We start from the raw sequence: 24109 nt of genomic DNA, 5'->3' as shown, positions 1-24109 counted from the left end.
AAGATAGTCTATTTGCCCATCGAAGTCATCTGCCTGACAAAAATAGAGGGCAGTAGGACTTGCATACTTGGAAAGAGAGCAAAGGACTGATTGCATGACCACTAACTAAAATCGTTGGAAATAGAAAGGTCTTAGAGATCATATAGTTTCACCTAGTCTGACCACTTCTTTTCAGGCATAAAGGAATTTGTCTGAATGTCTAAAAGGACCATAAGGACCCTCCATGTGAAATAATTATATGTGCAGAGCTGGTTTCAGAACTAGGTTTTTAATACTTAATTTAATGTTTTCTGTTATCACTCTGCTTCTGATTGATAGATTACTATTTACTCTTCAAGAATAATGTAATCCCAAAACCATTTAAATCAAATCTTTGTGGACAAATCAGTGTATGAAATATATGTATATATTTATGTCTGTTCATCACTCATTCATGCTCCCTCTGCTTTTCACTGCAGTAATGACAGTAGAGTAGAGCTCTTTGTTATTTGGATTTGGTTAATTTAATCACTGTGATTAAAGAATTCCAGGTAACAGAGAGCCAAGCTGTTTTCTCCCTTCTCTGTTCCTCTACCTCCTCTTCCAGCCCCCATATTGAACCATTTTATTTAATCGTTTGCTTTTTCTTCTAGTTTCTTTAATTTTATGTACACACAACAGTTGTGAACAACTGTTGAGAACAACTGTGACCCAGAAAAAAATTAAAAATTATTTTTGTTTTGACTATTTGTTTTTCCATAGGGACTTCTTATTTAAATAAACTTTTTCATATATTTAATTAACCTTCTAAATATATTTTATGTAACATGCTTTCAAAAATATACAAAATGTATGAGAATAAGTTTTATTATATGAACTCTCTGATTGTACAACACTGATATATTCACAACAAATGTCAGTTATTTTTGAAGTCCACCTGCCATCTAAAACCTGATTTTCAAACCAAAGGACACTCTTCCAATTGACTCTGATAAAAGTGACTCCGGCAAACCACTGAAAGTCTTTCATGTGCTGAAGAAAAATATATCTTCATTTTTCCCCTGTGTGTTATCAATCTGCACAGATGAGTTTAGTTTGTATTCAACTGTACTCCTCTTACTTTGTTGTGAATAATCGAATTACTATGATGTTGTATTGAATAAGGCTCCCTAAAATTTTTCCACCTTAAAATATAAATATTTTTTTATATTACTCATAACATGATGTTCTTAATTTTATTAATCTTAACAGAAAGTCAGGAGTTTATGTTTCCTAAAATTTACAGAGAGTATTTAGTTTTCAAATATTCAATTTTTATCTTTTGTATTTTACTAAGAAATGTTCAAGATTAATGGTCAGAAATTCAGTGGCTTGAGTACTAAGAGATTTGGATTCCATTGCTTCGTGGCCTTTTATTCTGATCATGATAAAGACATCACATTTTAATTCCTCTCTTTAATCTCTCTCTCTCTCTCTCTCTCTCTCTCTCTCTCTCTCTCTCTCCCTTTCCCATTAGTTGACTCTGCCTAGTCAGGTAGGATCTTGGAGTAGAAAACTTTATTGAGCTAACAAACTGTGACCATATTGTTTTCTAACCTCCTAAGTGAATGTCATGGATTTCTTCATCTGAAAACCAAGGTGATGCTTTCTGCCCAGACTACTATAATGCAGTGCACCTGTCTGCTCCTATCTTGATTCTGATGACACGTGATGTAATTTTTTAAGACTGTTAGGACAGCCTCATTCTTAAGGATGTGTGGGGAAGATATAGGAACATTGTCATCTGACCTTGTAATGCACTGCTTCGGAAGACTTCAACGCTACTGGGTTTGGAAGACATTGTAAGATTTCAAGATATCTTCAAAGGGAAAGGAAATGTAGAAGGACAAATAAAAATGATACTGTGATAAAATGCCTGGCAAAACAGTGAATGAAGGGAATTATAATTATGCAAAACAGACAGTGGAGGAATATGCTATAAGGCTGAAGTGGCCTATGGAAAAAAGGAAGGGAAAAATGAAATTTCAGATGAACATTTCTCTTAGAAATCATTATAAATATTCATATGACAAAATGATTATATTAGAAGTTACTTGTCTCTGAAGTTTAGAAGTCATTTATTGTGCAGACCAATGAATGAATTCTGCCAGGTCTCCACAGCTAATGGCATAACTGGACCTAGAATCCATTGCACCCTAAATAGTAAATGTTTTCTTTTACTTGATGATAAGAAAATAATTTATAATCCATAGAAAATATTAATTTTTTGTATAATAGAATAAATCCTATTGTGGAAAAAAATGGGGGTTCTATGAAAAGTAACCTCACAGGGTGATATGATCATAAATTCTTAACTGGGCAGGTCATGGTGTACAGTCATGCCCCAGGCATATAATTTTTTAGTAAAAGGTTTATGTTTGCCTTGTCCATTGTTTCTGTATCTAAGTTAACATACCTTTGAAATAAATTGTAACCACCCTCAAGAAAGCACATAATCTTGTTAACATCTTGTAATCCAATATCTGCCTTGCTTCTCTCACCTCCATGGAATATTCTTACATTTCCTCCTTAATTTCAAATACATATAAGAAGCTGCAAAACTGTTACTATACTCTCTGGCGCATTTGAGATCTTGCTCCTTGGCATATGTTGTTTGGCTCATATAACCTCATAAAAATTCCCTACAGGTTTGGACACTATCAGGTTTCTTACATCAACACTATAAAGCAGGGAAAAAAAGCATGTAGGGAAGTACTTTGAAAAAAAATAAAACACTAAAAAATTCAAGTTGTTATGAAAACTATTAGGTAGCAAGGTCAAGAATGTCTTTTGTGAGAATTCTGAAGTTCTTTGGATAAAGACATGTATTATAATTTTTTGAAATACAAAAATTTATATACTATAGATAAATCCAATTTATGTCCAGTTTGTATTTTCTTAAATAATGAGAGATTGTATAGCTAGAGATCTATTTTTCTCCATCTTCATCATGTTCTTTTTCTTGTGTAGTTTTAAAGTAACTGAATAAATCAATCTATCAATACAATTTGTCCAGGTTAAAAAAATTCATTACGCCTTCTAGAATTTTGCTTTCTATGAAGAGTCCATGTTTAAAGCATTTTTAATAAGCAAAGTGATACACTATAAGACAGATTACTTTTCTTGAGCAATTATTCACACTCCTGTTGTCACTCATAGAAGTGCCTGCATTGGCACTCTTCTGTGTATGCTTGGAGGTACTAAAATAATAGCTTTAAGGAGTCAGATACAGAAAACAATGAGGAATAGTTGGTGTAATTAATGCACTCCAGAATTTTCTCCTAGTTTTACAATTACTATTATCAGTGAAATAATTCTTAGACATATGCAGAGACTGATATCAAGAGATTTCAAAAAGTTCATTGTTACATTTGTTCTGAACCCTTCTTCTAACTAGCTGTTCAGGAAATTTCAAGTATGGAATTCAGTGGTTTAAAAAATGATGTTCTTACAATATTATGAAATGACAGATCTACCCTCATTTCCCATTAAGCAAGTAATTTTCTAAATTTCTGAAATAACAAGTTGTAAATATGATCCTAAGATCCTTTCAGAGTAACAGTTTGGAAATGAAGGTCAATGGCTTGATACATAGAGGTAGGATCAGGGTGTTGTTCAAAAATACTGTCAAAGTCAGAAAAATGTTTAGTCATAAGATGTTTAATGTGGCAAAGCCCAAAAAGTCAAGTGTTTTGTTATGATTTTATTTCTAAAGCAAGATTCCATCTTAGCACATTTTCTAAAAGTAAATATTTTTTCTTGCTTTTATAATATGGGAAGCACATTCCCAAACTGTAGTTGTGGATAACTTTTTATGGAAAGAATGATTGTGTAACAATACAATGGATGCTATTGGATGAAAGAGAAATATTAAACACCGGTGCTTTAAAACTGGCTTACACAAATTATTTATGTTTTTGTGAGTCATTTTATATTTTTTCCATTTTGCATACTCAACATAAATAACATGAAAGTTTATAGAATAATGTATGAAATATTTTGACCTCTTTATTTCATAAAGAGATCACTTGCTAGTGGGATATGAAGCTGATACCAGCTGTGACTGATTTAGAGCAGAGATCTGGCTGAGGTGAAATTAGAAGAAAAGAAAGTTGTCAGAGATTAGAAAAGAAGAAAAATTATTAAAGTTTTTAAGAATAATTAAATATACATATAATAACATATGCTGCAGAAAAGAAAATCACTAACATATTAACAAAAATGTGAAAAAGATGACAGAAAGAACAGAGAGAAAAACTGTAACTACAGGATAACATTATTTCAGTGGCAGGGTGAGGGGAGTGGGCAGAGCCAATAAGATATAATAGTAAAAAAATTAGCTGAAAACAAACTTTGGGCATAGATTAAAAATATTTATTGTAATCCAGAAATAAAATTAATTTTAAACACCAATATGTCAGAAAATCCTGGTAAAACATTTCATATTCATGAAAAAAGTTCTACATTACCTAGATACATGAAGAGTTTCTGTGATAAAGAAACAAAATTCAAACATCCATGTATCTTTTTCATAACACTGAAAACTAAAAGAAATTAAAAAATTGGTTACTGATTATTGAAATTTTAGTTTTGTGAACTAGTATCTATTTGAACCCAAGTTGATAGTCATGTGAGAAGGCAACAAAAGTCAAACACTGTCTAGGTAGCAAAAGTTAGCCAAAAAGAAAAGAGAGCCTCAAAATAAAATACCTAAAGGAGAAGCCAGAAGTAAAATCAAATGTAAGAGACATGGAAATAAACACAGGTCAAACTTCACACAGAAATCCAAGACAAATAAATCCAACTATATGCCACCTGCAAGAAACAAACCTAAATAACACAATTTAAAGAGAAAATATTGGGGAAGAATTACCAGGCAAATACAAGTGAATACAAATTATTATGGCTATATTTATTTCATGCAAAATAGCATTAAAGACAAAGGGGGCTCTTTTCTACAGATGGAAAATACCATCCCACTATGAAGCTGTTACACTGTAGGCCTCTACTTTCTAACTAGCCCAGTACAGAAAAAACATAAAGACCATTAGTAACAAGACAAAGGATGAGTTTATAGGAATATAGTTGCTGTGGGTGATATTAACATATCTCCCTCCATCTTTTAGTCCAAGAAAATTTCAAAAGTAAATGATCTGAATTATATAATCAATAGGGTTATTTTATTTGTTGTCATTAAATAAATATTATCTACAATAAACAAAAAACATGCCCACTGTGCTCCAGAGCTTTCAATCTAATTGGTAAGAGAGATAGGCAGTTATAAGCCAAAAATTAATGGGTTTATACCAGGTCAGTTGGGAGCCTACAGAAGAAGACATAATCCTCCTGGGTGTGTCAGTGTGCAGGTGGCAGGGAAGGCACCCTGAGAAGTGGAACATCTGCACTGAGACATGAAGGAGCTGGATGTGTGAATTTGGGAAAGAAAGAAAGATGCAGAAAGGGGGTGAAACAGCAATATTACCAACACATCATGTTGGAAAAATTGGGTAATGTTTTTGAGGAAAACATCAAGAGTTCCCACCACACTATGTATTGTCATATAGTATTAGATGGATTAAAGACTTAAATGTATTTTTAAGTGGTAAAAGATCTCTAGGGAAATGTAATTCATAAAATTATTGCAGTTGTGCTTTCTAAGCATTAAAATTTTACAGTAAAAAATCTTTTAAACAACATTTATTAGATGAAAGGTAAGCTGAAGAGGGACAATTATAGTAAATAGGCCAAAGGTTTAATTTTCAGTGAAGAAAAAAATGCTAACACACTAAAAATGGATAAATGGCCAAAACAATAATTCACAGTAAAAAATAACAGCAAGTCTGTGTAAAGTGCTTTCTGCTTGTCAGATATTAACCATTAAATGCTATAAACCACCCCATAAGTTGGAGATGATTTTTATTTCTTATCTCCATTTTACATATAAGGAAACAGAGAATCAGAAAGACTATAAAACTTGCTCAAGGTTGGTGGCTGGTGAACTTCAGACCTGGAAGGGGAAGCCAGGCTGTCTACCTTCAGGTTCTGGGACTTTACAATAATTCTAACCTACTTCTCAAGTGTTCAAAAACCAACACAAACACAAACTATCACCTTTCCCAGTAAACAGAAGAAGGAAAATTCAGACAACAAAGGGATGCCTTTTTCTGCGGTGAACTGAATTATATTGCATATATAATTAAAAAAAAAAAAAAAGGCCCAGAGAGCTAATCTAGTGTATATTTATGACTCAAAAGAAATTCTAATATTTAATAGTAATTTGAAATCTGGAGCAGAAAAACAAGAATTTAATATTTTTTCTTTGAACTTTTCTATCAGGAAGTCTTTATTTAATTGGAACTAAGAGCAAGGCAGAAGGTGAGCTGGTATATGAAATGGAAGCCTACAAAGCTGACGCAAGTACAGACACCAGCTTCAGGAAGGTAAGCACACTTTCAGCGATGCATCAGTAACCTCACTATTTTAACCTGGATGCATTATAAAGAAGTCAAGTGCTTCATACTCGGAAATTGATTTAGAACTAAATTGGGAGAGTGATGAACTAAATTCTATCAAATCTAAATATATGATCTATAACCCAGCTTGGATTTGTGTACAGGATATCATTTCAATGGACATATCTTAGGCTCAGAGCCATAAGCATGAATAAATCTTCCACAATTCTTAATATTTGCATATCCCTCAGCTAATAAAAAAGTCATCTCTTTTAAACATTAGAAATGCTGCTGCCAATTCAAATTTGTAATCAATTTGAGTTTCATATATTTTAACCCTCATTTGAATATTATAAAACCAAGAAATGGCTGGAGAATGAAATGGAAGAGCAAGTGTATAGTGCAATCTTGCATTGACTTACAGTTCTTAAAAAAATATGGAGAGGAAGGGCAAAGGGTAAACTGAATGGATGTGTGTATGCCATGAGAGCACAAAAACTATATTGTGGCATCCATCCAGCATTAGAACACAGTGAATCATATTCCACTTTTAAATTTAACTTTCCTATGGTCCTATTCTCCTCAAATGCATTGTGTTATTGAGTGTACACTTGTCACCTTCCCCAAAATTCATCCATTTATCTGATCACCACACTTTGTACATTAACCAAAACAGAACTCTGAGGGTAAGAAAAAGGACTAGTTCTTGCTCTGTCAGTGACCCTTCCCTAACTGGTATTCTCCTAGTTGACCAGATACTGGAAGTGATCCTGTACATCCACTGTCTTTAAGAAGACGACAAGATTCAGCTTGTGGTAGACAAAATATTGGTTGTCCAAAGGTGTTCACATTCTTATGCCCAGAATCTGTGAATATGTCAAAGTATATGGTAAATGGGATTCTGCAGGTGTGATTAAGTTAAGGATATTGAAGAGTATGATTATCCAGGTGGGTTCAATGTAACCCCAAGGGTCCTCGGGTGAATGAAAGAGGCAAGAGAGTTAGTCAGAAAAGAGAAGTTATGACTGAAGCAGAAGAGAGAGACAGAAAGAGATGCTGATTCCACATTGCTGGCTTTCAAGAAAAGATCCATGAGTCAAAGAATGAAGGAAGCTTCTAGAAGCTGAAAAAGACAAGAAAACAAATTCTCTTCCTTTCTCCCCTCCCCCAAGCTTCTGGAAGCACCTTATCCCAACCAACATCTTGATTTTGGCCCAATGAAACTCACTTTGGACTTTGGACTTCAGAACTATACATTGTACAATAGATTGGTGCTGTTGTAGCTACTATTGTTTGTGGTAATTTATTATGGCAGCAATAGGAAACAAACACAAGCATCCACTGTACACACACCTACATCTGTTCGGATCAGAAATCATTACATTGTAGATTCTTTTTAAGGCATGTTTTAGTTCTGGCTCCCTCAAATCTCACAGATTTATATATACAACTAGTCTGATGGAAACATCTTTAAAGTTATTCTTCATGTCCCAAAGAAGAAATGTTCACCTATTTATAGATAAAATTCAATGTAAATTCCTATTTAGGTTCTAATCTCTCTGAGTAATAGAACAGTCATTTCTAATGGTAATAACTTTTTTTCTTTTAAATATTTTATTTATTTACTTTTAGAGGAAAGGGACTAGAGGGAGAAAGAGAGGGAGAGAAACATTGATCAGCTGCCTTTTGCATGTGCCTGAACTAGGGACCAAAGCTACAACAGAAGCATGTGCCCTGACCGGGAATCAAACCAGTGACCTTTTGCTTCGAGAAACAATGCCCAACCAACTGAGCCACACAGGTCAAGATTGTAATAACTTCTTGTTATATAGACTGGTCTTTTGTCTTCTGTAGCTCCTGTCATCTCATTAAGAAGTGCTCCTGGTACTAGAGCTTTATGAATGAACAGAATTTAGTCAGAAATTAGATAATAATTAGTTTGTTAATATTGCTAGTTTGGGCATTTGAACATTTAATCATATTAACATTAAATATTTTTAATTAATTGCTCAGTTTAAAGAATTTGCCAGTTAAAAATCAATAATTGACAAAAATGACTCTAATTTCTTTAAAATGGTCAAATAAATTGGAACCATTAAATGGCTGTAGATGATGCATATTTTTGCAGCATAAGTCTCTTGTTGGACATTTCCCTAGTACAGAAATTTCCAACTGGTGTGCTGCAAGAATTTTTAAAACATTCAGTACCTATTTTTTTAAGCGCGCTGGCCTCTTTTCCCGTAGACTGTCAAATAAAAAAAATGGCAAGAGCCAACACAACAGCCATGAGGTGTGAATGAATCAAAACTATACCTAATTTTTGGTCAGATTGGCAAAAAATATAATTTTGGGTGTGTTGCAGAATTTTAATAATTAACTTGTGTATGCCATGAGATGAAAAAGGTTGAAAATCACTGCCCTATCTGTTACTAAGCATTAATTATGTGTTAATCATTTTATATGTATTGCCCCACTAATTCTAACCTAATGATAGGTGGTCTTATTTCCATTTTACTAAGAGTAAAGTAACATTCCAAAGAAGAAATCATATAATAAGGGGCTGAGCCTGGAATTGAATTCAGGAATTTCTGAATACAAGGCTAGTCAACTCTTCCTCATCACTTATGTAAGTATATTTTCATTAAAATATAACTTTTTATTACAAAGTAACTTTTTAAGGGTATGAACCATCTTTTCCATTTCCTAAACATCTACACAAAATAAATCAGAGGGGAACTAAAAAGCTGATATTTTTATGACTCTACTACATGTTTATTTCTTAAAAAAAATTAATTAACAACAATTCACCACATTGTTGCTTGTGTCTATGGGCTATGCATATAGCATATACATTCTTTGGCTAATCTTTTTTTGTCTTTAGAAACTTAAGTTTAGAATTAGAAATCAAAGCAAATTTTTCAGCTATCATTTATTGGTTACTTTGGCGATCAAATTTGAAATAGGGCTAGGCATTAGTTCAAATGCCAGGAATAGTAATGAACTTTACTATTAAAAATAGAAAATGCAAAACAAGGACCACTGCTCTCAATTTCTATCGATCTGTTTTGCCTCAGGGCATGAAAGGTGTCTTCATGCTTCCATCAAAGTGTCCTCTTGTTTAAATATGCCTCCCAGGTATACCAAGACGGTATTTGGTAACCTTTCTTATGAAGACTTTAACCATACACTCAGTAAACATTTACTGCCCATCCACTGTTGGCTAAGCATAGTGCTCAGGAGTGGGCATTAATTAATCACCATTTTATTCAGTCCTGCTCTTCTTGAAAAGAGAAAGAAAGAAAAACACCAGAAAGATTCTTAATAAATATAGTATTCTAAAAAGCATTGATATGGCCTTATTTCTAAAAACAAAAATACAACAGGTTGTATCATTTCAACATTCTGACTTCTGAATAGAACAAGTTTCCAGGTGACTGGCCCTGCTAAGGAAGTTGGCTTTTCTGAAGAAACACCAAAAGGGAACCCTCATCAGGTATGGAATCTTGAGGAACTGGGTGGCTCACACTCCACATCCCTGTCCCCCAAACCACATTGATTTATATAGAAATGAAATCATATTGAAATGGATACAGCTCAATCAGATTCAATGGGGTTGGAAAGTCACCTACATGTAACTTCATAGTGACACAGTTCCTTTTCAGATTGTTCACTTAATCCAGGCAGTGAGTAGCTCCCTCAGCTATGCTCTTCCAACATTTGAAAATTATACTTACATTTATATTAAATATTACTTTTCAGAGTATCTTTGAGTACATTGTGAGAACCACCTCAAAATTAAGAGGTGTTTTTATATTTGGCTAGTTTGAATATAGGTATTCTTTCAATTTAATTTGAACATTCTATTTAAATTGATTGCCATCCCTTTCTTCCTAAAGTCTGTATTCTAGAAAATTTCATATCATTTTACATTCTTCTACCTCTCCTTGAGTTGCTACCTTTTGATATAACTTTTTCCACCCATTATTTCTTGTCATATTCCTTTTTTATTCCTGCTGCTTCATTTCTGCTTTTCTTTTTCTCCAAACCTCCCTGTGGTTCCCACCTCTCCCAATTCTCTTTCCTGTGTGGCTCAGTTACCTGTGGGCAGTGCTTTTGTGAGGAGAATATCATCCTCTTTCTGCTTTTCTAGGCTGGCACCTGAGAAAAGGCAAGCAAATGTGCACATTCCGTCAGCCAGAGAGAAAGCCATCAAGCTCAATCTGTGATTAGCAGCAGATGGTCATGCCTCTGAAAGGCCTTGCAGAAACAGGTTGGTCAAAATATCCACCAGCCCCTCTAAAACCACCAGACCACTGAAAAGCAGAAAGTGATTTCATTCTGGGCTCAAAGCAATTTGTTGATAGATGGAGATGACCTATGCACACTAGCTTAGAATCTGTCTTTCCCTAAAATGATTCACTTTTGTTTCTCGTAGGCTTTGTAAAACTCCACAGGAAGCTACCTCAAGTTTACTGAACTATTTTGTTTAGTTCCAACTATGCTCTTGGCCATTAACAGATCAAAAATAAACAACAGTAATGTAATGGAGGTGAACCTTTAATAATTTGAAGCTTTGAAAACCATCTTCCTGGCTTGCCTACCATTACATTGTTTTAGTGTACATGGGGTAAGAAAGTTAATTACTTACTGACTATTACTTTAAATTATTTCTGCACTACTTGCATTCTGGAACAGCCAGAGGTTTGAGGATCTGATTTTAGGAACTTTCTGATTCTTCACCCTCTTTCCAACTTTCACCCCTCTGTTAAGGTTAGCATCTGAAATTTATCCTGCCAAAGACTATTAAAAGAAAACCCAAATCAAATTCTGACTCTCACTGACTAAGGCAATTGTTGATGTGGGAGCTTTTCTTCTACTAATCATTCTCTTCCCTTGCATAATAAAAAGCATTTAATTGAATCTGCCTTTTGTCTTAAAGAAATTCAGTCTCTAAATTTACACAGACTGGTTTCAATGATCTTAAGTAAGTCTTCGTTTAAAATGCTTTCCTGCTGAAGTCCACAAGCAGTAGCATACTGAGATATGTTTTTCTTTTGAATTTAGTGGCTGATAAACTAGATCAAAGAAGGGAAGCCACATTAATTCCACATACTTTCTTTACTGAACATTATTTGGAAAAGCTAAGCAATCAAGAAGTGAAAATGCTTAAATAATGCATCATATTGCTTGGCAAATACCAGCTCCCGTGGGAGTAAATTCACTCTTTCAGAACAGTGATGCACTTGGAAGCATTCTGCCTAAAGACCTGAACGCTTTCCAAACTTTGTGGTCTCTAATCATTTAATCTTGGGTGGAAATATAAAACTGCTAATGTTAAGCAAAAATGCTAAGAATCCATATAGGATATACGGTGTTTCTTACCAAAGCTTTTAGGTCCTTCTAATGTACTCTAAAATGAAAGGTAATCATCATCTTGTTCAAATGTTTGTACTCTCACAACTGCTTTCTGATTACTGTCCCCACAATTGTAGAGGTCACTGGATAATGCTGTATAAATTTTGAAGACTTTTAAATTTAGGACAAGAATGTTAATAATTTAAAGCTATCATACTTTTAATGTATCAAAACTTTGAGTCAGGTGCTGGCTTATTCTCCCTGTCACCATTAACATGCCCTAAATACCGTTCACATACAACAAGCAGCCTGTAATTTCAAAAGAAAGAGATGAGGTCAGATTCCTAATGATAATAGGAACGGCCCAAAGGGTGGAAGTAATTTAATAGTCTCCCCTGCTTAAGAAACACACAGAGTACTTAATTAGTCAGCCTCATCACCCCTTGAGTTATTTATAGTTATTTTACTTTAAAAAAGTTGGCATTGGCATTTGTTTCTTTTCCCTCAGATTCAAAACCTAATCCTGTAAGTGCACCATAAGTGGAGGAACTCAGTTTATACTGCTTATTTCACTCCTGTTTTTAAAGGGTAAAGGGTAAAAATCCTCACTGAAATGTTATTCAGATTAAAACTTGATCTTTTTCATGTGCATGAAGACAGTAACATCTGTGAACAACAAAGAATTTAGTTAAAACGTACAAAGTAAAGTTGTCCTAGACCAATTGTATTTAAAGTCAAGTATAGTAGAAGAGGGAAGTTGAGGGGAGTGAAATGTAAAAGCAACTTGAAAAATTATAAGCACAGGAATATAGAGTTTATTATTGTATTTTATTTATTAATTATTGTATTATATTTCATACGAACAACTATAAACCAACTTTTGCCCCACCTGGTACACACACACACACACACACACACACACACACACACACACACACACGTGGGCTTCTTTGTAAAATTCCATATGAAGCTAGACTATTTCTTTTAGGCACCAAAAACCTTGAGCAAATGGACAGTTACTTCAATTTAGTGGGGCCACCCACTGTATTAAAAAAATTTACCTGAAAGGGAAATCAGACTGTAAAGTTAAGCATCTTCTTGTTTGTCTTCAATGATTATTTAACTTTTTTTACATGCTTAACTATAAGTTACCAACCCTAGCCAAGGTTCTATATCAATTCCCATCTCTTAAGTCTTCTAGTAGCCTGCACAGCCATAACCTACCACGAGTTCAGTCCAAGACTCTCTTAGCTTCATCTGTTTGCAAAATGGGACACAGAGATTGGGAATAGAAAGGACAGCCATTACACAGTGTCCAGAAATGCTGCTTACAGGCCCTTATGTGGAATGGTGGGGGGAGTATAAAAGCATTTCTAAGAATGATATGCTTGTGCTTTCTCTAACAATGAGAGGCAAAGTCTTTCCTAATATTTTTGCTGAACTGGTTATTAAATTTTCATTATTACCTAGAACTAAAGTTCCTCGATTGTCTGCCAAGAAGCAAACTGACAGTTGTAATTAAAATGGCCAACTTCATGAGAATTTAACATTTAACGCCATGACTTACACACAGTATATGGCCATTAAACATTTATTGAGTGAATTTGTCTTGAAATAAAATTGCAAATGGCAATGCCCATCTTTTTATAGTTTCCGCTGACAGATTTTGTTACCTTCTCTCTCCCACATCTTTTTAAAGAATAGAAAATAAGTTCAAAATTCTTCAAAAGAAGTAATTTAAACAATACAGAGATGTTATGTGAGATCTAAGACTAGATCTTCCAGGTGGGAACAAAAATAAACTTCTTGCCTTTGAACCTGCGATTGTCCCACAACAAAATGCAGCTCATTCCCAAAAATGCTCAGCAGGATACCATGTGAGCAGGTGAAAATTAGAACTGCCCAAAAATGTTTGATTGGAAAGTGAAACCAGGCAACTTTGGGCTTTCTGTCAAACAATGTCTGCCAGAAATTCTCCTGTTTCTACATAGCTGCACTAAGCAATTAAAAAAAGTGTTGTAGCTAAAAGAAATTCCAAATACATTAAAGTATTTACTATAGTTCAGTCCAAAAGAAAATAACTTGCCTTTTCAGTCCAGTGAGCCAAGTCTAGGTAGAACATTCCAACACCAACACACACACTTTTCCTTGGAAGACCATTTAATCACAAGGAGTATTCTTGATTTGTAAGATCTAGGAGGAAGACCTAAGTAGGTTTTCAGGGTGTCCCAGTGCTCTCTTGAGCTGGAAGCTTACCAGAAAAGGAGATGTGGCAAAAAGCCCTAGGTTCATTTTCCAGCAGTACAGGGCCTGAGAAAAATGTTATAAACTTCACCAGGCTTGATGACTGTTATTACAGAAAATGTCTTAAAAGGAGAAATTTAAAATGCTAATGCTTTAAAGCGTTTTTTGCATGGTTCTTTATAAAATCTCAAACTTGAGTGTGGAGTTGATATGTGGCTTACGACAGATAAAAATACCACTCATCTATCATGACCATTCTCCTGAAGTGTGCATGCACAACACACATGCACACACACATACTTCCTAACACTCATGTATAGTCTCAAGGGCTCTGTCCTTAGTCTTCTTTTTTTGTCTTACCACACAATCCATCAACTCTCAGCTTTGTCCATATTACACCCAAAATATCTCTAGTAACTTTTAATCCCTAATCTTGCCACACCTTCTAAAATTCAACATGGCTTTTAAAATAATATTACCCACAAACTTGTTTCTATTCTTAAAATCTTAATTTGCATATTAGAATAGAAAACATCTGAGCTCGTCAGGAATAATGGTAAATACATATCTCTATCTACCTATCTGGAGAGAACGAGCCTGGAAATGGGAGAAGAAGAGCAGTTTATGAGAAAATGTTGAATTGGCTTTTGGTGAGATGGATTTAGCTTAAGCATGTGGGGACAAATAAAAGAAGGAGTCGATGGAAGCTCGACTGCAGCTGTTGCAGCTGACAATGGAGCCCAGGCTGAGTGGCATTAGGAGCAGCATGGTTTCTTTAAGCTCTCAGACCTATTCCTGAATCTTGGAGTCAGGAGCACTTAACACCAGATCTCCAACACTGCAAAATTGTTCTTGGCCTTAGTTTTGAAATACATGTCCTAGTACATCACAGGCTCTATCCTGTCTTGTCCCTAGTCCTCCTTACTTCTGACTTTGTGTTTCATTTTCATGTTTGAAGCTGAGCATCATCCCTTGAACCTGATGCATTGCACTGTTTCACTGGCTCATGAAATTTTGCTTTCTCTTCCACTGTTGGATTCTTCTTTGCCTTTGTTGCTGCAGAGTCCCTTGATAAACATTCTGGTCCCTGAAGCCCCATCTATCAGTGCCTTACTCCTGAGAAAGAGCTCTCTTTCCATCTTCACTCAGACACTGTGAATGGATCCAAGATAGAGAGGAAAGTAAAGGCAGGGAGAGGCCAATGAGCAGGATGTGCTGAGGATGGGGAGATCATGCTGAGGGTCAAAATACATTTTAGTTGAAAAGATAGAAAACTCTATTCTGAGAGCCCAAGAACTAAGTCAAAGTAATGTCAAGGTCCATTATGTGGCTGTGAGCAGCTCCATGAGGAAGGAGACAGTCATTAGGACTGAGATGATTGAAGAATTCCATTTCTTAAAGTAATGTGATGTAGATATCACCAAAGATAACAGGAAGGTTATTAGTTTCAAGTGTTGAAATGATTACAAAAATTTAATATATGTAGTTTAAAAAAAAACACAGCTATTTTCTAATGTGAGGTCTATCTATACTTTATTTCAACAAAATTAAGTTCCTACAAATTAAAATAATTGTTATTTAGACATTATTTTCTATTCAGTGTGCATATATTAAACTTTAAATGAACAACATTGAAAACATGTTTGGAAACCATTTAAAATGTTAGACTTTACTTTTAAAATTAATGGTGATGTAAATATTTTAAAAGCTTTTCTGTGTTGGTAACTATCAAGTTAATGCATTTAGATACACATGCCGATATTTTCAGATTAAGGAGGGAGATACTATTAGATCTTTGACTAACAAAGAAACTTCCCAAAATAAATTCTTTTGGAGTTATATTTATTTTAATTTGTACTGGAGCAATTTGGCAATCATTTACTTTTGAACAGTCAGATATAGCTGAAGCATTCAGTTCAACAGGCAACAAGATATATCCTCTGTATTATTAGGTGGAAAAATGTGAAAGACAGAAATCTACTTGAAAATTTGCTAAAAAGAGAAGTGAAAAATGGTATGTCCAAAGACAAGACAGTGGGGGATAGGGAGAGAGCTCATCTAACACAGAAGATGAGCCAACTTAAATGCTTAGTAAAATGAAAAAATAAACTAACCCTATTTTTAAAAAAGCTTTAACTGAATATATAGATCATATCTCCTTTCCCACAAGTTATCCTGATTTTAAGGGAAACATGAAATACAAAATAAAAAGCAACAAAAGCTACAAATGAAAAACAACAGGTTTTATCAAAGCATACCTCAAAATATATCTGGTCAGGGAGGAAAGCGGGAGTGGGTAGATGTTATGATACAAAGATTTGCAGAATGACATATAACATTGAAATTAAGTTAGGAGAGTTAGTTTCTAGTTCTTTTTGCTTAAATATTATAAGTTATTATTTAATGATCTTGTGCTTCAGTTTTCTTATCTAGAAATTAAATTGTTAAACCAAATAGTCACTGAGGTTCTTTGTGTTATCTATGCAATAAATTCCTTTTATCCTTGGTGACAGTTTAAGAAGTAGCTACACTGCCAGGAATTTGGATTGCCTATTGTGTTGCTCACTGGCAGATTATTTTTATGCCATTATTTAGGCCTAATGACTCCTAAGAAGTCATTAAATATAGTCACACTGTCCCTTGTTCTATCAATACTGATACAAATGACTCATTGAATTTCTGGTTTTCAATTTTTTTTTTAAGAAACCAAAACGTTTGCTCTTTTCCCTGCCTAACTATCTAATTGTCATTATTCTTATTGTATAAATGAAAAAGAAAATGCTCATGTTAGTTAAACTTATAAGACATAGATTCCAATGATTAGGAAAATAAATAGTATGAATTTTTTACTCGGGAGTTTATAGGTAGCATTTCAAAGGAGGAAAAGAGACACATTGGACATATGTGGTATAAGAATAAATAAATATTTGACATTTATCCCTGTTCCTGGCACAGAGCTCCTAAACCCCTTGGAATGTCCTGAGTAACACGTCTTTAGTAGGCTAATGAATGAATGACCCCTGGCCTCCTGTTGGGGTAGGCATGGAAATGAAGATAGCTTCAGGGTGGGCACCAGTGGCCAGAAAACTCAAGCAAATGATTAGAGGGTTAAAATATCAACCCCATTTCCTACCTCTGAGAAGATGAGAGGGCTAGAGATCAAACCCAGCCTCCAATAGTCAACGATTTAGTCAACCATCATCTGTAATGAAACCTTGATAAAAACCGTAACAACAGGGCTTGGTGAACTTGCAGGTGGGTGACTGTATTGATGGGTGGAGAGCTCAGAGAGGTCATGGAAGCACGGTGCTTCTCCCACTCACCCTGAATTGGCTGTTCCTGATTTGTACTTGAAATGGAGGCTGAAGTGGGGGCAATCTGTGGGGTCTGCTTCAACTACAGGAGTTAGTGTCAGAATTGCTTTGTTGTACACTCAGTTGGTGTCAAACAATTGGAGAACTGGTTGGTGTCAGAAACTAAACAGGCATATCACATGGCCATATAAAGACCAAAAACCTATATGGACTAAATCAGTGTTCTAAAGAGTCATTTCTGAATCAAAAATGTTTAAAGTTACTCACCATGCGGCAAGGGCTGAACCTCTAATTGGAATGAGCAAATATGTGTTTCAAAAACAGGAAAAACAAAAGTTCAGAGTGTAACCTGGATGCTTTTTAAAAAAGAGAATGGGAAGCAAATAAAAAGGACAATGTAATGTCAATTAAATTCTATCGCCTAGAGATTATTCCATCAAAAAGCTTGAAATTACACTTCCAGATTCTTATTGTCTGCCCTGCTCTATAAAGTACTAAATTTAGACATGACCCCTAGACTTATAATAGCTGTCAAACAGGTATTACAAAATGGTTTCTTAATGCTCAGACTCTGTGTGTGTGTGTGTGTGTGTGTGTAAGAGAGAGGGAGGGGGGATGGTAAATACCAGTTTCCAATGCCAAGGTCAGCAGGGGAGTCCAACCCCAAAATGCCTCATCATAAGTAATATTTCAACAAACAAGTAAGATGAATATTGATGTGCAGACATTTATCAATCATGAAAAATGTGAGAGGAAGGATGCTATAACTATTGAATAGCAGACAGCTATTCAGGCAGGAGGCAGGATAGGAATGAGGAAGCCCTGAGCACCACACTGTCACCAGCCAGCATCCAGCATCCTGGTTATTAAGAAAGACCTTGTAGTACCCAGCAAGGGGACTCATGCATGCACACCCCAGCAGGAGCTGACCAGGTTCACCTTGCTTCATTATCATGCAATTATAATAAATTAGCATTGCAGTTTGACCCCTGAGTGAGAATCAAGAAAGACTGTGGGAAACTGCATGCACATAACCTTAAAAGTTACATAACCACTTGCCACATGCTTCATAAAAAGCCTGCCAAACGAAACAAAGGGATTCGGAAAAATCCAGCCCCCTATAAAGCCTGCATCCTCTTGGCGGAAGGGGGCCATTTTCTGCTAGCACAGTGGCCCGCTCCCATACCTTGGGAAGTGTACTTTTCTTAATAAATCTCGCTTGCTTGCTTAACTTGGGTTGTGTACTCCCTTCAATTCATCGTTTGCAACTACCAAGAACCTGGCCCCTGTCTTTTTCTGTGGCACTATCAGTGATAAACAAGAGTAAATTATCTCTGAACTTTGTGAGCCTTTTACCTAAAAGTAAATCTGAGGAAAGGCAACTGACCCTCTCTTTCCCGGTAATTAAGGGAGACTTGAGGCCCAGACAGACATTTTTACATGATCATTTTCTGAAGTAAATCTCTCCAGGATTATTACAAAATGTCTACTTTTATTTTTCAGGTGGTTGAAGGAAACTGTTTCTTAAAGATGCCCAACACTGAATGAAAGCAGAAACATTTACTCCAAACTCCAGACAACACTTTTCCCACACAGCTGGCACTTTGCCATATTGCAGACGTCTGAAATGCTGGCTGACTTAAAAAAAGGGATTTAGTTATTCATTTACATGTTGACAGAAAGAAGATAAAATATTTGTATATTAGGCAGACATATAGAGAAATGTTTAAGGCTAGAATTCAAGGCTTTCTCATTTCTCACCCAGTATTTTTGCCACTCAGTGGTCATATCTTTTAAACTCAAAACAGGTGCCCTTTCATGTTAAAATCCATGGCTCTGAATGTAGCTCAGGTAAATATTTTACTCGTCCTTTGGCACCTTGCACATAAAAATTTTTAAATAATTCAAACAACCTACAGCTCATCAGTGACCAAATAGATCTCTGGTAAAAATAAAATATCTTTCTGTTCTGCACCGGCTGGCTAAATTTAAACCCTGTATTATGTAATTGTAAAGTGTCCTTGTTTTCAGTTGGTGTGTTAAGAGGTTCTGCTATAATGTCTCTCCCAAATCACTTCAATATGTAACATCTAAGCATTTATAGCACAGGACCAAAATAAGGTGTTCACAGGCAACTGAAGACAGAAAAAATCCATTTGAAATAGTATGTAGGTCATAATACCTTTACGGTAAAATCTCAGTCTTCTCTCTTTAAGTTTGTAGTTACTATAATTAGGGCTGGCAGATCCACCTGGCAGTGCTTTTCTTAATTCTGCAAAACATGTAAGAACCTGATTCTTTAATCCTTACTCCAGTAATACTCCCAGAGGAGATGAGACGGTGGCTGGAGCAAGAAGTACAAGATCAAACTAAGGCTGCCGAAGGAATAATTTTCATACATTTCTCCAAACAAGCTGCAACAGTTGAAAACTCTTAAAACTCCTCCTTTTCCTCACCAAATTCTAAGAAATACAGTTTATACTTTCAAATCTATTCATTGTATATATTATCAGTTTATTCTCATAAAAAATAAACTTTTTTTTTTCAGTTTTCAGTTTTTCCCTTTAGCTGTAAGTTGAAGTATAATTTTCAATCATGGCTATTTATTGAGTTTGGTTCATTATTCTTCAGTACTAAATATGTAAAATGCTAATTTTGTGAAGAGTTTAATCTACGAACCCCTACATTTAATAATATAAAGTAATGCTAAATATTGTCATAAAAACAAAATCTGACTGAATATTTCCTTTTATAACAAGTATGATTTGACTTATGGTCTTAATTGGTTTTAAGCAATCAGCAAGAACATTTTACAACCCTGGAAGCAGACACAGATCAATGACTATATTACACATACCTTTGGTAATATTTAGTCTTAACCCCAAGTTCGTGGAAATTACAAATATCTTTACAGTTCTTCACAGAATAGTTTCCTCCCTTGTTTTGTGTACAGCAAATTTCCCAGTCCCCTGAAAGCGATGGGTGGAGTGGAGGCCAGCTCCACTCAAGGGTCTATCAGGCAAGTCGATGGGACTGCTGAATTTATTTTAGCCCTGTGTCTAAAGGATGCAAGTGGGCACCTATTTTTAGGAACTGAGCTGAGTATAAGTGGGGCCTGAGTCAACCACTCTTTTCGGAAGTGTGTCTCCGAGGGCACTCTGCCCCATAGTGTCCTCGGTATGTATGTATGCGTCGTGGCTCTAACACATGTGCAGTCAATCAAATTCTCTTCCCATCTATGCCATCCAGCCAACTTTATGAGACTTCACAAAGCCTCAAAAATAACTATGAGGAAAAGGAAGAATGAAAACACTTGAACTATTTGCATTTGTTTCAATAGTTCCAATCTTTTAGGAGTTGAAATTTGAAAATAAAAGGTAGAAAAAGTCAATTTATTTTGGTGAAATTTGGGTTCTCAGAAAGAGGAAACATAATTTTTGTTTACAAAATGTTCTTAGGTATGGGAAATATCAGTTTACTTTTTGAGGCTTAACGTATAAAGCAAAACACTATGGGAAGGTTTATAGAGTAAAAGAGTTGCTCTTTAGATTAAGAAGGGAGGGAAGAAGGGGTGAGAAGCCACTCCCTAGAGAGAATAAAGGGCACACTTAGCCTGTGACTTAATTAATTTGTTTTAATCACTTGGCATCAGGAAGAGCAGGCAGGGGAAAGGAGTCACCTCACATGCTCTTGAGAAAATCATATTAAATGTCCTTTGCTGCCACTCTACTTACTCAGCACACCCTGCCAAACCTATCTGGAAGGAAGAAAGGGAATTCACTTGGAATTGCCATTTAGCTCCATAATACCAATATCTAATACACTCTGAAGAAATATAAACCAACCAGCATCTCCTATCTTTTCTCTCTTCTGTTTTTTTTTCCTAGTCTGGTGTTAAGTGTGTATCCAAATGGTCTCACAACAGATCCAAATAAGAGGAAATTGGCCTCTGACCTAAAGAAAGCACCTGAGTTATATACTGTTTATTTCATGCAAAATGCTTACAAATGAGCTATTTGCCATATTACTTACTAATTAAGGCCAGTATGTAAGACACTACATTCATTTCCATATACAATACTGGTTTCTATCCATGACTGATATTCCAGTTAATGAACTCTAAGAAAAAGTCTCCCACATGGTGTTCTTGTATGCTCCCCAAGAGTTTTCAGGACCAGGAATTAGTATAGTGTAATTATTTTAGAGTTGTGTTGTCCAATGGTAACTACTACACACATGTGACTATTTAAATTTTAATTGATTAAAATTAAATAAAATTTAAAATTTAGTTGCTCAGTTTCACAGCTACATTTTAAGTAATCAGTCTCCACATGTGACTAGTACCTATGTATTAGACAGTGCAGATATAGAACACTTCCATTGTTGCAGAAAATTCTATAAGACAATGACGATTTATAGCAAAGGATTCCAGTATAGCTTTGATACTAAGTAAACTCTGTGACATGGTAAATTTCACAGGTTGTCTAAGCTTCACTTTACTTTCCTGTGACTAAACAGGACTAAGTTTATCTAGTCTAAATGGTCGTTGTGAAGATTAAGTGACATAATACGCATATAAAATACTAATTATAGTCTAAATCTAGAATAAATATTTGTTAAAAATATTATTACTTTACTTTGCTATATATTTAAGAAAATGGCACTAAATTTAAATTATGAGGAGATTGATCCTATAATGTAAATACAGTCATCTTTACTCTTGTGTTTGCATATAGATGCTAATGATGCTTATGGGGGTTAAATATTGTTAATTACTCAAAGATTTGGCTTCTAGCTTCTTCATTTTTTTCTCCTTTTTCAAAAATACCTGTTTTTTCATTCCACTGTAGTGACAGGCTTCTTCACATGTTTTGTTTTGTTTTTTAAGTTAACTTCAAGATAACCTTACTTCAAACTCTCCATTTTTTGACCTTTCAGGAAAGAAATAAGTATAATTTAAACAAGTATACAGAAATTTTTTCCTATTTTTACATTATATATTTTCCAATGTTTATAATAGTCCAAAGACTCAATGATTATACATTGTTAAAAGAAAAAATAATTGATAGAAAAAGAAAGTTTGGTAGAATGTTATAAAATAGCTGATAATGGATTAAGAGCAATAAATTTTATATCTATAGTGGCACGCACAAATTGAATAACCTAAAATCAAAGAAAATATTTCAGTTATAGAATTAATTAGTTATCATACAATGTGATTTATTCATTTAAGTCATAAAGAAAATGGAAACATTAGCACCTAGATTCTTAACATTCATTATTTTAGTTCTTTCAGACACTGATTTTCATTCTTTATTTAGTAGCAATATGATAAATTACTATGAAATTACTATGAAAGCAATGAATGGATGGGTGAATAGATGGATAGATGAACTGGCGGATGGATGTTAGATAAATCAATAGATCAATGGATAGACAGACAGGCAGTATGATCCACAAGGTGATTCCTGGTATCAAAATCTTAGAAAGTTTAAATTGAAAACTTTTCTCCCTATCCAATTCATAAACATAATTTAAATTATTTTCGCAGTGCCCAGATACCCCTATCCATTAAAACCCATATTGTCCTCAGTGAAACCTACATAAGACTGTTGCTTCTAATGAGACGGAATAATTAGCATTAGACCAAGCTCCCACGAAGAACGATTAGAAAAGCTGGATCGATTACAGAAATAATATATGTAAGGCATCAGAGATCAGCCATATAATAAGGCCTAGAGGGAGTATAATTCAAGAAAGGCATGAAACATGCGAATGTGAGCTGAGGCTTTGAGGCTGTCCCTGGGGGTTTTCTGTCAATTCTGGATGCAGCCATGGCTGAGAATATGGGTTCAGCCCAGGAAGAGCACTGCTGCTGGGGTACAGAAAAACAGAACACTTTTAGCAGTCGCATGGGATGGAATGACAACATTGGAGAGTATCAGGACCTCAGATTTTCTCCCCTTGATATTTGCTAAGTTCCAAAATTTCACAGGATAGTACGTTACAATCGTAAGCCGAAACACAGAGAAGTGCAGTGAAATTGCCCACACTTTTTCATTACACATAAGAGACCTGGATCCACTAGGAAGACAGCTAAAGTTAAAAGTCCTCCAGGAAAGGAGAATTGACTCTAAAATAATCTGCATAATGGCTTGGACCTGGAGGTGCTTTATAGTGTAGAGTTAGCTGGAGGCTGAATAAGGATCCTGACTTGGCCTCTGGAAGATGGGAGACAGATGAACAGCAAAGATTTGGGCACTTGATCAAGCTCAGGTTTATTTAATTGGCAACGTAAGGGTACTCACACACAGTCGGTCTTCCCCTCAAGATATCTGCCAAATTCTGAAGCTTCACAGGGTCTAAGACTAAACACACAAGCTGAAGACCTCTGAAAAGTTGAGCAGAGCTAAGAAGAAAAGGATTTGATGTATTATGAATAAAAACCTAAATAAAAGTGATCAGCCACTTCTCTTCCTCTGCTCTGTCTGCACAGCAGAGAAAAGGCTGAACTCCTCTGATGAAAGTAATACCATCTGGAACTTTTTCACTTTTGTTTCCAAAAACATAATGCTTGGCTTCCAATTAAAAAAAAAAAAAAAAAAAAAAAAAAAAAGCTTGCAAAGAGAACATTTTCACTGAAAATCAAAAGAAAAAAGAAAGCAGCAGATGTTATAGATATCTGAATTACAGGCAGGGACTTTAAAACAATTATAACGGATATAC

General features: G+C 35.0%; 1 protein-coding gene across 3 annotated transcripts in view; it reads right to left on the bottom strand.

Moving 5' to 3' along the window:
- Positions 1 to 20422, bottom strand: part of XIRP2 (xin actin binding repeat containing 2) — a 73147-nt gene extending 52725 nt beyond the window's left edge. For 2 of the 3 annotated variants that reach the window (XM_090280471.1, XM_090280475.1), the window contains exons 1-2: positions 20241 to 20422; positions 4488 to 4562 (exon numbers count right to left, since the gene is read on the bottom strand). In XM_090280471.1, coding sequence (XP_090136597.1) covers positions 4488 to 4551 — 64 coding nt within the window. In that variant the 5' untranslated portion in view covers positions 4552 to 4562; positions 20241 to 20422. The remainder of the gene's footprint in view (positions 1 to 4487; positions 4563 to 20240) is intronic. The other variant, XM_090280480.1, reaches the window with a different exon arrangement.
- Positions 20423 to 24109: the final 3687 nt, after the last annotated feature.

The sequence above is a fragment of the Furipterus horrens genome, unplaced genomic scaffold, assembly GCF_987537825.1.
Source record: "Furipterus horrens unplaced genomic scaffold, mFurHor1.1.pri manual_scaffold_1, whole genome shotgun sequence".
In the NCBI taxonomy this organism is placed as follows: domain Eukaryota; kingdom Metazoa; phylum Chordata; class Mammalia; order Chiroptera; family Furipteridae; genus Furipterus; species Furipterus horrens.
The sequence above is the reverse complement of the archived record's forward strand: the minus strand, read 5'-3'. Positions and strand labels throughout refer to the sequence as shown.